Source organism: Pteropus vampyrus, unplaced genomic scaffold (assembly GCF_000151845.1).
Source record: "Pteropus vampyrus isolate Shadow unplaced genomic scaffold, Pvam_2.0 Scaffold41, whole genome shotgun sequence".
NCBI lineage: Eukaryota > Metazoa > Chordata > Mammalia > Chiroptera > Pteropodidae > Pteropus > Pteropus vampyrus.
In genome coordinates, this window is record NW_011888822.1 from 2,711,862 (window position 1) to 2,724,468 (window position 12,607).

The 12,607-nt window shown below is 45.7% G+C and overlaps 1 protein-coding gene across 1 annotated transcript in view; it reads left to right on the forward strand.

Moving 5' to 3' along the window:
• Positions 1-12,607, forward strand: part of PTPRG (protein tyrosine phosphatase, receptor type G) — a 650,284-nt gene that overhangs the window by 543,259 nt on the left and 94,418 nt on the right. The window contains exons 10-11 of the mRNA XM_023529707.1: positions 8,429-8,613; positions 11,583-11,691. Coding sequence (XP_023385475.1) covers positions 8,429-8,613; positions 11,583-11,691 — 294 coding nt within the window. The remainder of the gene's footprint in view (positions 1-8,428; positions 8,614-11,582; positions 11,692-12,607) is intronic.

Genomic DNA, 12,607 nt, shown 5'->3' on the forward strand with positions numbered 1-12,607 from the left:
GACAGAGACCAAATATTAGAATAAGAGAAGATTTACAGATAGCCAACAGGTACGTGAAAAGATGCTCAACATCATTCATCATCAGGGAAATGCAAATTAAAACCACAATAAGCTATCACCTCACACCTCTTAGAAAGGCCGTTATCAAAAAGACAGCAAATAACAAGTGTTTGTGAGGATGTAGAGAAAAGGGAATGCTTGTGCACTGCTGGTGGGAATGTAAATCGGTACAGCCACTATGGAGAATGGCATGGAGGTTCTTCAAAAAATTAAAAGTGGAACAACAGGCGATACAGAAATTTCACTTCTGGGTGTTTATCTGAAGGAAATGAAAACACTAACTCGAAAAGATATATGCATTCCCATGTTCATTGCAGCATTATTCACAATAGCCAAGGTATGGAAACAACCTAAGTGTCCATTGATGGATGAATGGATAAAGAAATTATAGTGGCATAATGTATAGTGGCATATATATAATGGCATAATGTTCAGCCATTAAAAAAAGAATGAAATCTTGCCCTTTGCAGCAACATGGATGGACCTCAAGGCCATTATGCTAAATGAAATAAGGCAGACAGAGATAGATAAATACTGTATAGTTTCTCTTATATGTGGAATCGTAAAACAAACAAACAACAACAAAAAAAAAAAACCTGTAGATACAGAAAACTGATTGATGAGGATTACTAAGTGGCTGGTGTGTTAATCTCCAGGAGGTCAAGAACCGATGTCCCCTTCTGTTCACTTTTATTGTTAGTTGCTGGTCAGGATCATGGCACATAGCAGGTGTTCGGTAAACATTTAACAATAGCTACTCCTTATAGCACACTTCCTATACATCAGTCAGCAAGTGCTTAAGCATTTCATGCATTTACCCAAGACAACACAGCTGGCATGTCCAGAACCAAAGTAGTCTGACTCCAGAGTAATAAGTAAGTGAATGAATGACTCTCTTGGATCTTGGTTTCTAAAACAGAAGTAATGATGGAGTCAGCAGCCCCACAGAATTACAGTGAGGATTTGATGACATAATTTGAGAAATGTGCTAACTCAGCCCAGAGCCAGGCTCATCAGATGGGACTTGTTACTATTGTTATGTCGGCATAGAATGGCACAGTGTAAAGGCCTTGCGGGTGGTCGCCCTGCACCACCAGATATATTTCCAGCATCCCATGATGGCGTGAGGGACCATGAACCTAGATTGCATTTCTGATGATGGGAAATGGTGACTAGGCACGTCTTGTTTTAGAGGGCCTAGAAGGAGTTGAAGGCTGTTCTGGAAATTGTCAGACCCCCACCCTCTCATCTGTCATTGAGAACAGAGAAGATCAAGAAGGTAGAGAAAGAGAGAAGGAAGGAAGCTTGCACGTGTGTGCGTGTGTGTGTGTGTGTGTGTGTGCATGCGCATGCACGCAAAGGATTGTAACCCACCAAAAATTCACGGAGCTGAGGCTGCAGTAGTGATGCACAGTGCCCGCATGGAGCAGTTTTCACCTTTTAAGCACTTTGACTAATCCTCCAGACATCTTTATTACTATCTTGCAAGTAGAAAAACACGTGTGAGGTGTGCGTATAGAACACACACGACCAGCCCCTGTGCCTTCACCCCCTCTGGTGTAGAATATGACAGGCTGCGTTCCAGTTCTGAACCCTCCGCCCACTCTGTCCGTGGCCCAGCCCAGTGGCTTGGTCCCTCTGGACCCCTGTGTCCTCGCTCATCTTTAATGGGGAGAATAATTGAACCCGCTTCTGGGATTCAGTTCTGCATGTGTGAATCATCTGAGAGAAATACACAGCATGACCTGGGCAGCTGGCAGCTCCAACAGGATATCACTGGGATGTTGTAAATCCCCAGAATGCTGAATATGGGGTCCTGCTTTGATCTCCTTCCTGGTTCTGGCACCTTTGCCCGTGCAGTTTCCTTTTCTTAAGGTCTCGGGGGCTGGGGGAGGTGACACCTCAGAGCGCCAAGATTCCGGGTTTGAAGTCCTACACGGCCTGCTTTGGGGGATTTCACGATTACCTAGACCTCTTTGATATAGCCCTTCGGACAGAGAAATCCTTCCCTGAGGCCATTTCTTTGGAAACGTCCCCTAAAAGACTCCAAATTCAAGGATTCTTGAGCTGAGCTGGGGCGATAAAGAAATGACAGGCATTTAAGCTGTCTGAGGCAAGGCTTGTGGCTCTGTTCCACTTGAGTTGCTCCTTCTGCTGTAAGAGGAGATAGCGCTCCCGCTCTCTCCCTGCCAGGCAGGTCCCTGGGAGGAGGCACCCCTTCACCACCCCCCCATCCCCGCCTCCCAGTAGGCAGCAGTTCCGTTTCCGTTGACAAGCATTCTGAAATTGTGACTAGGCACCAAATTGCTGTGTTTGAGCAGTGCTGTCTCTGACTCCTGACCAATAATTGGCCTGTTGCCTCCCGTGTGAAACTCAGAGGAGGCAGGCGCAGAGGGGGACCTTCAACTCATAACGTATCACGTTAGTTTAACACCGAAAATGGAGAAGACTGTGGTGGGGTGGGAGAACTTGCCATTTACTTGGGGAACCACTGAGAAAATATCCTTGATTTTGATTTAGAGTCAGAGGACCTTGGGTGCTCTGCTAGAAGCCTCTTCATTATTTAACAAAGTCTGGGGTCATAATTAAAGGTGGTTTAGAATGAAGGTAGAAATTCTCAGGGCTGGCATGAGCATCACCTGAGAGGCCTGTGAAAAGCAATCAGACACCAGTGGGAATGTAATCAGGCCCTGAGAAGGGGAAGGCTGATGTCAGGAGCCCCTCACAGGGCATATTTGTTTAGAGAACTGGGTGTGGTGCTTCCCACATGGTTAAAATGCTTCAGTTTTGTGCAGAAGGTTGTGTTAAGAGGACTGGCAGACTCCGTGTTTGGCTAATGGTGCTGTTTGCAATGGGTGTTGGGCACCAGCAGTGTGCCTGTGACAGTGTTGCTGGTGCTTGTTTAGTCTAATGGAAAACTCACCTGGCTGTGGGTGAAGCCAGCTGGGGAAAGGCAATAGGGAGTGGTAGGAACTGAGGCAAATATGAGCACACACATTTAGTCTGAAGCTGATTTGCTGCTGTGGGTAACCACTGCCATGTGTGGGTACAGGCCCAATTTGAAAATCCAGCTTTATATGTGAAATATACTAATTTGTAGAACACCATATGGGCCCAGAACCTTGTCCCTGTATCTGTATTTTGGTTTAGCCACAGTGCTCTGTTATTCTCACCCCAGTCATGTGAGGAGAATATTGCTGGGTTATAGTCACCCATTTTACGTATAAGAACTCAAGCGTCTATGTGGGTCTGGCTCCAAAGCCTACTCTTGTTTATACCAGCTTTTCCAAACTGTTCCATAAAATCCCATAGTGCTGCTTTTGTCTGTTTTGTATTTGGAATTTTGCGAGAGGTTTTATTTGAAAGAAGGGTTTCCATCACTGAAAAGAACAGGCAAAACTTCGAAGCACAAGGCACACTAGTGTGCTGTCTACTTATTTTCATGTTCTTTGAAGGGTATCTGTTCCTCTCGCCTCCTGCGGCCGCCAAGCATGCCGGGATTTTTGTCCCCACCAGAGACCAAATGCTTTTTCTGATTAGCACATATCCCCTTAGTAAAGGTATGAATTAAAGTCCAAGGACAGGCTCCTCACATGAACTTGAGGGTCCCGAAAGTGAGCCCAGGAATGGATTGTGTGGCACCGATTTTATAGACGGGAACCTTATCAGTGGTCCTGACTAAGCAAAATACCTGCTCTCATTCCATCAGTGAAACTTGAGGCCCGGTGCTTGCCCTGGAGGTCTTACAGCTCTGTCAGAGGGACAGAGACATAGACTGGCGAGGAGGACATAGTGTGATGGGCACTTGGAGGAGGGGAGCAAAGGGCTCGGGAACAGAGGAGACCTCTAGGGAGGGGCATGTTGTTGAAGCTGGGTTTTAGCAGGCTGGGGTGGAGGCTGCCGGAGATGAGTAAGTGAGGAGAATGGAAAGCCATGAAGTTGGAAACTTGGAGGGTGGTCACATCATGCAGGACCTATGGACCAGGAGAATAAGGAATTTAGGCCATCTATCCAGCATGCCCTTCATTAGCCAATATTTACTGAGAGCCCACTCTGCCAGGTTCGTTTTAGCACCAAGGATAATGTGGCAAGCAAGACAGAAAAAGGTGCCAACCTCATGGAGCTTACATTTCTAGTGGGAGAGTTAGATTATTTATTATAGATAGTCAGTGAAATCAATAATATAATTCTACGCAGCGCTAGATGCTCGGATGGATCTCAGCTCTGTGGAGGGGCGAGCCTCTTAGGTTGTGCTGAGGGGCAGAACTCCAGTGCTGAAGATATATGTGTAGTCGCTAAACATGTTTCAGATAAGGTTTGGCCTCCCGTTACCTTCTAGGCCTGGGATCAGCAAACCACTGTCCCCAGCTCACCCACCACCACCACTTTTTATACCTCCATAAACTAGGAATGGTTTTTATATTTTAAACAGCTGGAAAAAAATCAGAAGCAGTAGAATATTTAATAGCACATGAATAGCTAATGAAATTGACATGTAGTATCCATGAATGAAGTTTTACTGAAGCACAGCCACACTCATTCGTGTATACATCGCTTGAGCCCGCCTTTGTGCTTCGAAGACAGAGTCAATTATTTGTGACAGAGACTGTATGGCTCACAAAACGGACAGTATTTACTATCTAGCCCTTTATAGGAAAAGTTTGCCAACCCCTGCTCTAGGTCCTCCTAGTCCTCTGCAGACGCTTCCTCCAAATCTGGCCCAGACAACCCCTCCCTCTCAAGGAGGTGGTGGTGGGAGATGAGAGTAGAGAGAAATTTCTGTTACACCTGCCCGTCCTGTGGCCTGGGTACGGCTTCTTAGCCTGCGAACCCCTGGCCTGATGCTCCGATGTGTAGTCAGGGGCAGGTGTGGTTCTTCAGAGGCTCCTTGGTTACTGAATTCCTGCCCTGGTGGGTGGTCCTGTTAGAGGGAGGCCAAACCTGCCTTTTTTGTGAGCTTAACAGTATTTTCTATTCATCGAGACAGTAGGATTCTGTACTTTCATTTAAAACAGTGATACCAAGCTTCATTTGTTGACAAGACAATATATCCATGACTTACTGAGTAAAATACAAAAACAATAAAAAATTTAATTACAGGCCACAATGCATCATACTCCATTTACATCAGATGGTGTGTATGTGCTTTTACATGTGTAAGAAGAGATACCTGGATTTTGACATCCCAGAAAGTTAGTAATAGTTATCTCTGGGTGCTTGAATTTGGGGTGATTTTTTCAAACTTTCTTTTTCTTTTTATTTTTTGTACTACTTGGGTTTCTTTTTTAAAACATTAACATGAATCATTGTAATCAGCAAAGAAAAACACAGCTATTTTAATTTCAAAAAATAAATAAGAATGGTTGCATCCGTGTGTGGGTGATAGAATTATTTATGTGGTTCTGATGTAACTCTTAGAAATATATATCCCTCCCCATAGAGCTCACCACTAATTGGAGCAGGGGAATAGTGATGTCTTGAGAATAAGGGAGATAAATAACACTATGGTAGGTGAGAAAAGATGTAGACGTCAGGAAATCTGACATGGTCTTCGTCGTGAGGGATAGGAGCTTCCCAATATAGAGATCTACTTGGTTCGTTATTGGCATTTGGAAAGATGGGGGTGTCGATCTTTTCCTCACTTTCCCCCCTGTATGCGGTCTTGAGAAACTGTTAGCCACTTAACTTGGGGTATTTTTAAAACGGTACGTTAGCGCCACCTAGTGTCCACACTCTGTCATTTTTGCCCCCACTACGTCTCTGTGGAAGCCTCCCTTCAGACTCTGTTTGATGTCCCTGCTCTGGTGGCATTTGCGAGGCAGGCAGTGCGATGCCTCCCGGGGTTCTTCGGGGCAGTGGGAATGCCTCATTAATTTATCTCTTCCTTCCTGTCTCAGTCACACAAAGCAAATCTCTGACTGCTGCGTGATTTGGCAGTTGAAGAGCAAAAGGAGGCCTCCCTGTCAAAACCAATCTCCTCTTTTCTCCAGCAGCCAGCTCCTTCAAGCAGGGCCCATGCTTCTCTGGCAGGAAAGCCATCCCGCTCTCCAGGGCTGCCTTGGCCTTGGGGATCTTGGGGAGTCTGGCCAAGGTGGGCTCCTGGGAGACGCCAGAACCAAGCCGTGGTCCCCCGGCTCATCTCCTCCAGGGTTGCTCACCCCTCCTACACTCAGAACCTGAGTGTTGTCCTCACTGGCCCTGTCTTCCTCACGCCTCTCCTTGTCCCGCACATCACCAACCTTCTGTTTGACCTCTAACTCTTCACTCTGGAACCTGCTGTTCTTTTGTACTCTCGCTGGTGTACAAGCAACTAACTGGCCATCTGCAGCACTTTCTCACAGGCCTCCCGCCTCCCCTCCTGGCTCCTCCGGGTTCTTCTATGCTCAGCTGAAGCTCAAGGGATCTTTGTAAAGCAAAGACCTGCTTGTGTCATTCTCTGGTTCGGATCTTTCCAGTGGCTTCTGAGTGCTCTTAGGATAAAGACCAGAATTTTCATCTGGGCCGATGAGGACTCCTACTCCAGCTAAACCTGGCACTGCTTGTCTCCCTCCTCATTCTCTGTGCCTTGACCCAGCCTCACTGGCCTCCTTTCAGCCCCTCAGGCCTTCTCCCTCCTGTGGTCCCTCGGCCTGCCCTCTCCTTCTTCTCCTGACTCCCACCCACGTAATCTCCACTCTCAGCAGTCAGATGTGCCTTCCTCAAAGGAGTCTTCCCCAGGTCCCATAGCCTGAGTCAGATCCTCCTGTAATACGCTTGGAAAATACCCTCTCCTTCTCTTCCCCTCCATCTGTCCCATCTGGGTATGCGATATCAGCTCCACGTCTGTGATTCTTTGGTGAATCCCCTTGTCCCCATTTACACCAGTGGTTCTCAGCCAGAGGCGATTGCCCCTCCCCCCACCCCGGGGGACATTTGGCATTCTCTGGGGACATTATTGGTTGTTACAGTTGGGAGGATGGGGAATGCTATTTGCATCCAGTGGGTAGAGGCCAGGGATGCTGCCTAACACCCTATACAACACACAGGACAGCCCCCCACGAGGAAAGAATAATAATCTGGCTCAAGTGGTCAATAGTACCGAGGTTAAGGAACACTGCTCCAGACGCTTAAGCCCCACGGAGGCAGGAACCACGGCCACTGGGAAAGAACACATTTAGAGGCCTAAAATATTGTTTTTAAAGGCTAACTTGATATTCTCAACCCTTTCATAGACCACCATGTCCCTTCGAACCTGCCGGCTACAAAGAGTAAAAAAGAATTCGCCTGACTTTCCCTTATGCTCCACGTCAGCATAATTTCACTGGGTCCTGCTGATCCAGGGAAAATCATCCCCCCCGTTTTTGGGGGGGTTTTTTTTGGTAACTTTGCTTTAAATTTATTTAAAGTCTCATTTTTAAATTGCATTTGTTTATGTACCAGTTTATTTACAATAAAATTTGATCTACAATTTTAGTTCATTAGGATACCCCACAGTTTCAAATGGCTTGGCTTCTACTAAAAGCTCATGAAGAAAAAAAGGTCATTTGACTATGGTAGACTGAAAGAGGCTAAAGCCTTACAACAATTAAATGCAACTAATAAGGGAGAAAACAGCTATAAACAACCTTTCAGAGACAATTGGGGACATTTGAATATGGGCTGTGTATCAGATAGTATTATTGAATTAATGTTTTTATTCTTACATATGATAACAGTGTTAAGGTTATTTTCTTAGCTCAGGCTGCTATAACAAAGTACCATAGACCAAGTGGCTTATAAACAATAGTAATTTATTTTTCACAGCCCTGAGGGCTGGGAAATCCAAGATAAGGCACCGGCAGATTTACCGTCTGGTGAGACCCCACTGATAATGCCGCCTCCTCACTGTGTCCTCACGTGGCAGAAGGGCTAGGGAGCTCTCTGGAGGCTCTTTCATAAGGACACTAATTCCATTCACAAGAGCCCCACCCTCATGACCTAACTGCCTCCCAAAGGCCCCACCTCCAAATACCATGACAGCTGGGATTAGTTTTCAGCTTGTGAATTTGGGGGGAACAAAACATTCAGTCTATAGCAGTTATGTAGGAGATTATCCTCATGCTTAAGAGATGTAGGCCAGAGTATTAAGGAGTGAAGTGTCAAGATTTCGGCAACTTGCTTACGATGACTTAGCAGGAAAACAATTTGTGTGTGTATAGGATGAGAGAGAAAGAGAACTGATGTGACAAGATGCCAACAGTGGGCAGATTTAGGTGAAGGAAGGGCGTATGGGCGTTTCCTGTATGACTATGTCGACTTTTCGAGGTTGGATTCTTTAAGAAGGCAGGGTAAACGAATGAATGGGATGTTGTGCCGGGAACCCCCTGAGCTTGGCCGTCCGTGTCTTCAGTTTGCAGCTCTCCGCCCATCCACATGAAGGTGCAGCCTCTGAACCAGACGGCACTGCAGGTGTCCTGGAGCCAGCCGGAGACCATCTACCACCCGCCCATCATGAACTACATGATCTCCTACAGCTGGACCAAGAACGAGGACGAGAAGGAGAAGACGTTCACAAAGGACAGCGACAAAGACTTGGTAAGACCTTTCTGTTCCTAGTCAGGGCGCCTGCTGCCCGTGCAGGTGAGAGGGGTTCCTGCCGGTCTCTCCACCAGGCACTGCAGGCAGGCCTTCGCTGGGTCATCCCAGCCTCAACGCTGCCTCCTGAGAGCAGGCACTGCCACCAGCTCCGCTACCACTGTGAGCTGTGGCCGGTGCCTGGCTGCACCCTGTCCCACCCTCACACTTAACCAGCCAACACCACCAGGGAAAGCTAGTTAATGTCTTTAAAATCGGGCCCTCCGTAACTGACTCCTCCTTTCTCTCATGAAAACAGAACGCTTTCGTTAAGCCCTTTTCATCTGATAGGGTTATTGTAAGTAATGAATGTCGTATCTAGGTGCAGCAGGTTCTGGCCCGTGGTAAGCGCTACGTAAGTACCAGTTATTATCATTACAGTGGTGCCTCCTCCTCTTCTACTTCTGCCCACCACTCCCTTTGTCACATTTGATCTGCCTCACACTTCCCTACCTGCTGGATCACTCTAACCGTGTAATTTTTAACCACTGTGCCCAAGACACTAAAAATATCTGACCTCACTTTGAGCTACGCATGCCCAGTTCCACGCCTCATCTTAAAATTTGCATAAATGTTGAGTGGCTGACACCCAACAAAGCCCTTCAGAACAGATGTTCCTAGATGCCATCTTCTTCCCCTGTAAAAGCAAACTCTCCAACAGCACTAGTCTTTAAGTCTTTGCATAGAAACTCAAAGTGACACATTTGGGTTTGAAAGCCTTTGCTTTTATTGTTAATCAAAGGAAGGCTTTGGAATAATGAAATCCGTAATTGTATATGCACATAAAAATGCAGTCGCACAGAGTGGGATTCTTAATGACTGTTATCACTTTTTTTTCCTCCCAATACAGAGTCCCTGGAGCCCATTCAATCAGTTATAGAATAATGCTTTTCGTATTCCTTCAGATGAAGATTCTTTTACTTCATTTCCATTTATATTTTCAATTTCCCCATTAGACATTGTTATCTGGGTCACATTAGGGAATGATGAGCTTCATGAAATCAGAGAGGGATCTGTTGAAAGTTACCCAAGGTTATGATGTATTTTAACCTTTCTCTCGTCAGTATGAAAGTCCATAAGGGATTTTTCTCTTTCTGAGTAAAGATGGCTTGCATTAATCAGCAGAAACTATGTAGGCGCTTAAGCGGTTTCTTGTTCTAAGTGGAAAATAATTAAACATGCAAAGATGAATAGATACCGGCTTGGAGTGAATTCTAATAAATCCCTGCATAGATGGAGCGAAGATTTTGCTCTGAACAGAAGACGGGGTCAGAGGTTTAGAGAATGAGGCATAAATTAGTTTCGGAGAAAGAGAGAGATGTAGAGAAAAACATGCTTTGACAGCAAGTTCTTTTTTTTGTAAGAATTTCTGGGGGTGGTTAGTTTCTTTCAGGACATGCAAAATTAATTTTCTTAATTCCTCAGGAAGTCAAGTGTGCTGACTTAGTGGCAGCAAAGCTGTTCTCTAACCGATGGTGACTGTGGCACAGAAACCTAGACATAACGCTTAACATTGGCGCGGCGTTTTCCGGTTTACGTAAATGTCTCTTCCACAGCCTCACTACAAACCTGTGGGGGCAGGTGTTACTCCTACCTTCTCCGAAAGAGATAAGTGAGGCTTAAAGCTGAGTGATGGGACCCCAACCTCCTGCTCCCGCCAGGAAGCAGCTTTCTAGGCGGTGGCAGCAGGTGTGTCCTGTCAGAGATTCTCAGTAGCTGCATTGGGAGAACCCAGTCAGCGGTAAGGTCCCAGAGCTGCTTTTTATACTTGGTCCAGAATACATATTACACTGACAAGACATTTCATCCATTAGGGTGATCTTTCACGTCAGTTGCTTTTGTTTGTTTCTTCACAAAGCAAGCTGTCTGCTTTTTAGGTAGTTTGTTTTCATTTTTAAAGGCACTTGGAATAAAGTCTTAAGGAATGGGGACCCGGATTTGGCAGGTGTTAAATGACTAGAGATTGGCAAACTTTTTCTAGAAAGGGCTAGATAGTACAGATTTTATAGGCTTTGTGAGACTTATAGTCGCGGTGGCAACAACTCAGGCCTGCCACTGTAGGGAGAAAGCTGTCATAGATGACATGTAAATGAATGAGCATAGCTTTGTGCCAATAACACTTTATTTACAGAAATGGACAGGGAGCCAGATTTGGCCTGTGAGCTTGGAGCTGTGTCAGACCGGCGGCAGACAGTCTTTCTGTTGCATGGTGTGGACTGCCTGTGAACAGGATTTGCCTGACCTGTGTTGCCTAGATTTCATACGAACCCTGTGAGGTAGCTATCTCTCTCCCCACTTTAGAGTTGAAGGTAGCAGGGGCCAAAGACAATGAGCAACTGGCTCAGAATCACAGCCGATGAGTGTAGTGACAAGGCTAGATCTTACGTCATCTGACCTCTAGCCAGATGTCCTTCCTAGCGTCGTTCCTCATATTATCAGTGGCCCAAATACAGCGAGACCTTTAAACTACAAAGTAACAGACATGCGGAGATTTTGTTGCTGGCGTTCTAAATGCTGCATGACTCTGGAAATTCAGTGCACTTGATAATTCTAGTTATCCATCTAGGGTAAATAATTACACTTTATAAGATATGAAAGTAGTTATAAAAGAAGTCCAAACCTTATAAGTATAAAGAAGGCTGAAGACACAGTCCAAGCCATAGTCAAGAATGTAAGTCAAGACCGATTGTTGAATCTCTTATCCTGCATTTCACTGCTGAAAGCAGATTCCCAAGCAAGGTTATTTCTGACCACTCTTTCCTTTCAAAGCGAGCCTTAGATCAGCCAGGAATCATCATATCCATCAGGCCGTGCCATGGCACCCAGAAACCTAAAAGTAAAAACTGAACATTACTTTAGGTTTGGCTTTAGAAGGTGAGCATGTTCAAGCCTTCAAACCAACCCACTGCCTTTTCCTTATTCCCCTGCAGAAAGCCACCATTAGCCATGTCTCACCTGACAGCCTTTACCTGTTCCGTGTCCAGGCCGTGTGTCGGAATGACATGCGCAGTGACTTCAGCCAGACGATGCTCTTTCAAGGTAAGACCATTTCCCTTCTCGTCTGGCCTAGAGTGCCCCTGAGCCCCTCCTTCTTTATGCTTTGCCTTTTTCCTGTCAAGGTGCTTGGACAAAAGAAAACAAGCCTGGTCTAAGAATCAGTGTGGGGCTTTGAATCGCACCTGAAAAGCCTCAGGAATTTAGGCCTGTCTTTTAGGTTGGGGGTTTCATAGGCCACAAGAGGGGAAGAAGAGCAAAGTGTTGATTTTATTATCGTTGTTGTTTTCCAGCTATGGGGAATCAAATATTTGTCTAATGCTGTATCAGATCACAAAGTCACCTCCTAGTCGTGTTGTGGCATATCCTCTTGGATTTCTAGTGTGATTCAAAACTGGAGCCCAAACAGATATATACATTTCACCCTCCCAGCTCACAGTGACACAAACAGGCTCCTGCTGGCAGGATCCTCGAGCTTCTTGAGAAATAAGTAAATATTCCTGCAGACTTGGGGACTAGCAGAAAGTTCTAGGGCCAGGACCAGGGTGAGGCAAGGGAGGCATTTCTGTTGGTGTAAAATTCAAAGGGGGCACAAAAAAACTTAGTAATTGAGATCTATTAATATTTTAATGGAATATTTTTAAAAGCAAAATCAATTCAAAAAAATTTGTGAACAAAATATCAGAAGTTTTAAAAAGACAGGATCTACTCTGTCTTACTCACCCTAACCCAGTCCCAGTTCCAATAAAACTTTATTTACAAAACTAGGCCACTGGTTTGCGGGCCACAGTTGCGGACTCAGTTTTGTGATCTGCGCCGAGTCCAGCATGGAGGGTGGGACCAAGGCATCTGCCAGTCTGAGGTCCTCCCTAACGAGGTCTTCTTCTTTTCGGGTCTTCAGTTTCAGAAAAAACTACATACCAGGCCAGTGGTTCTTAACCTTTTTGAGTCATGCATCCGA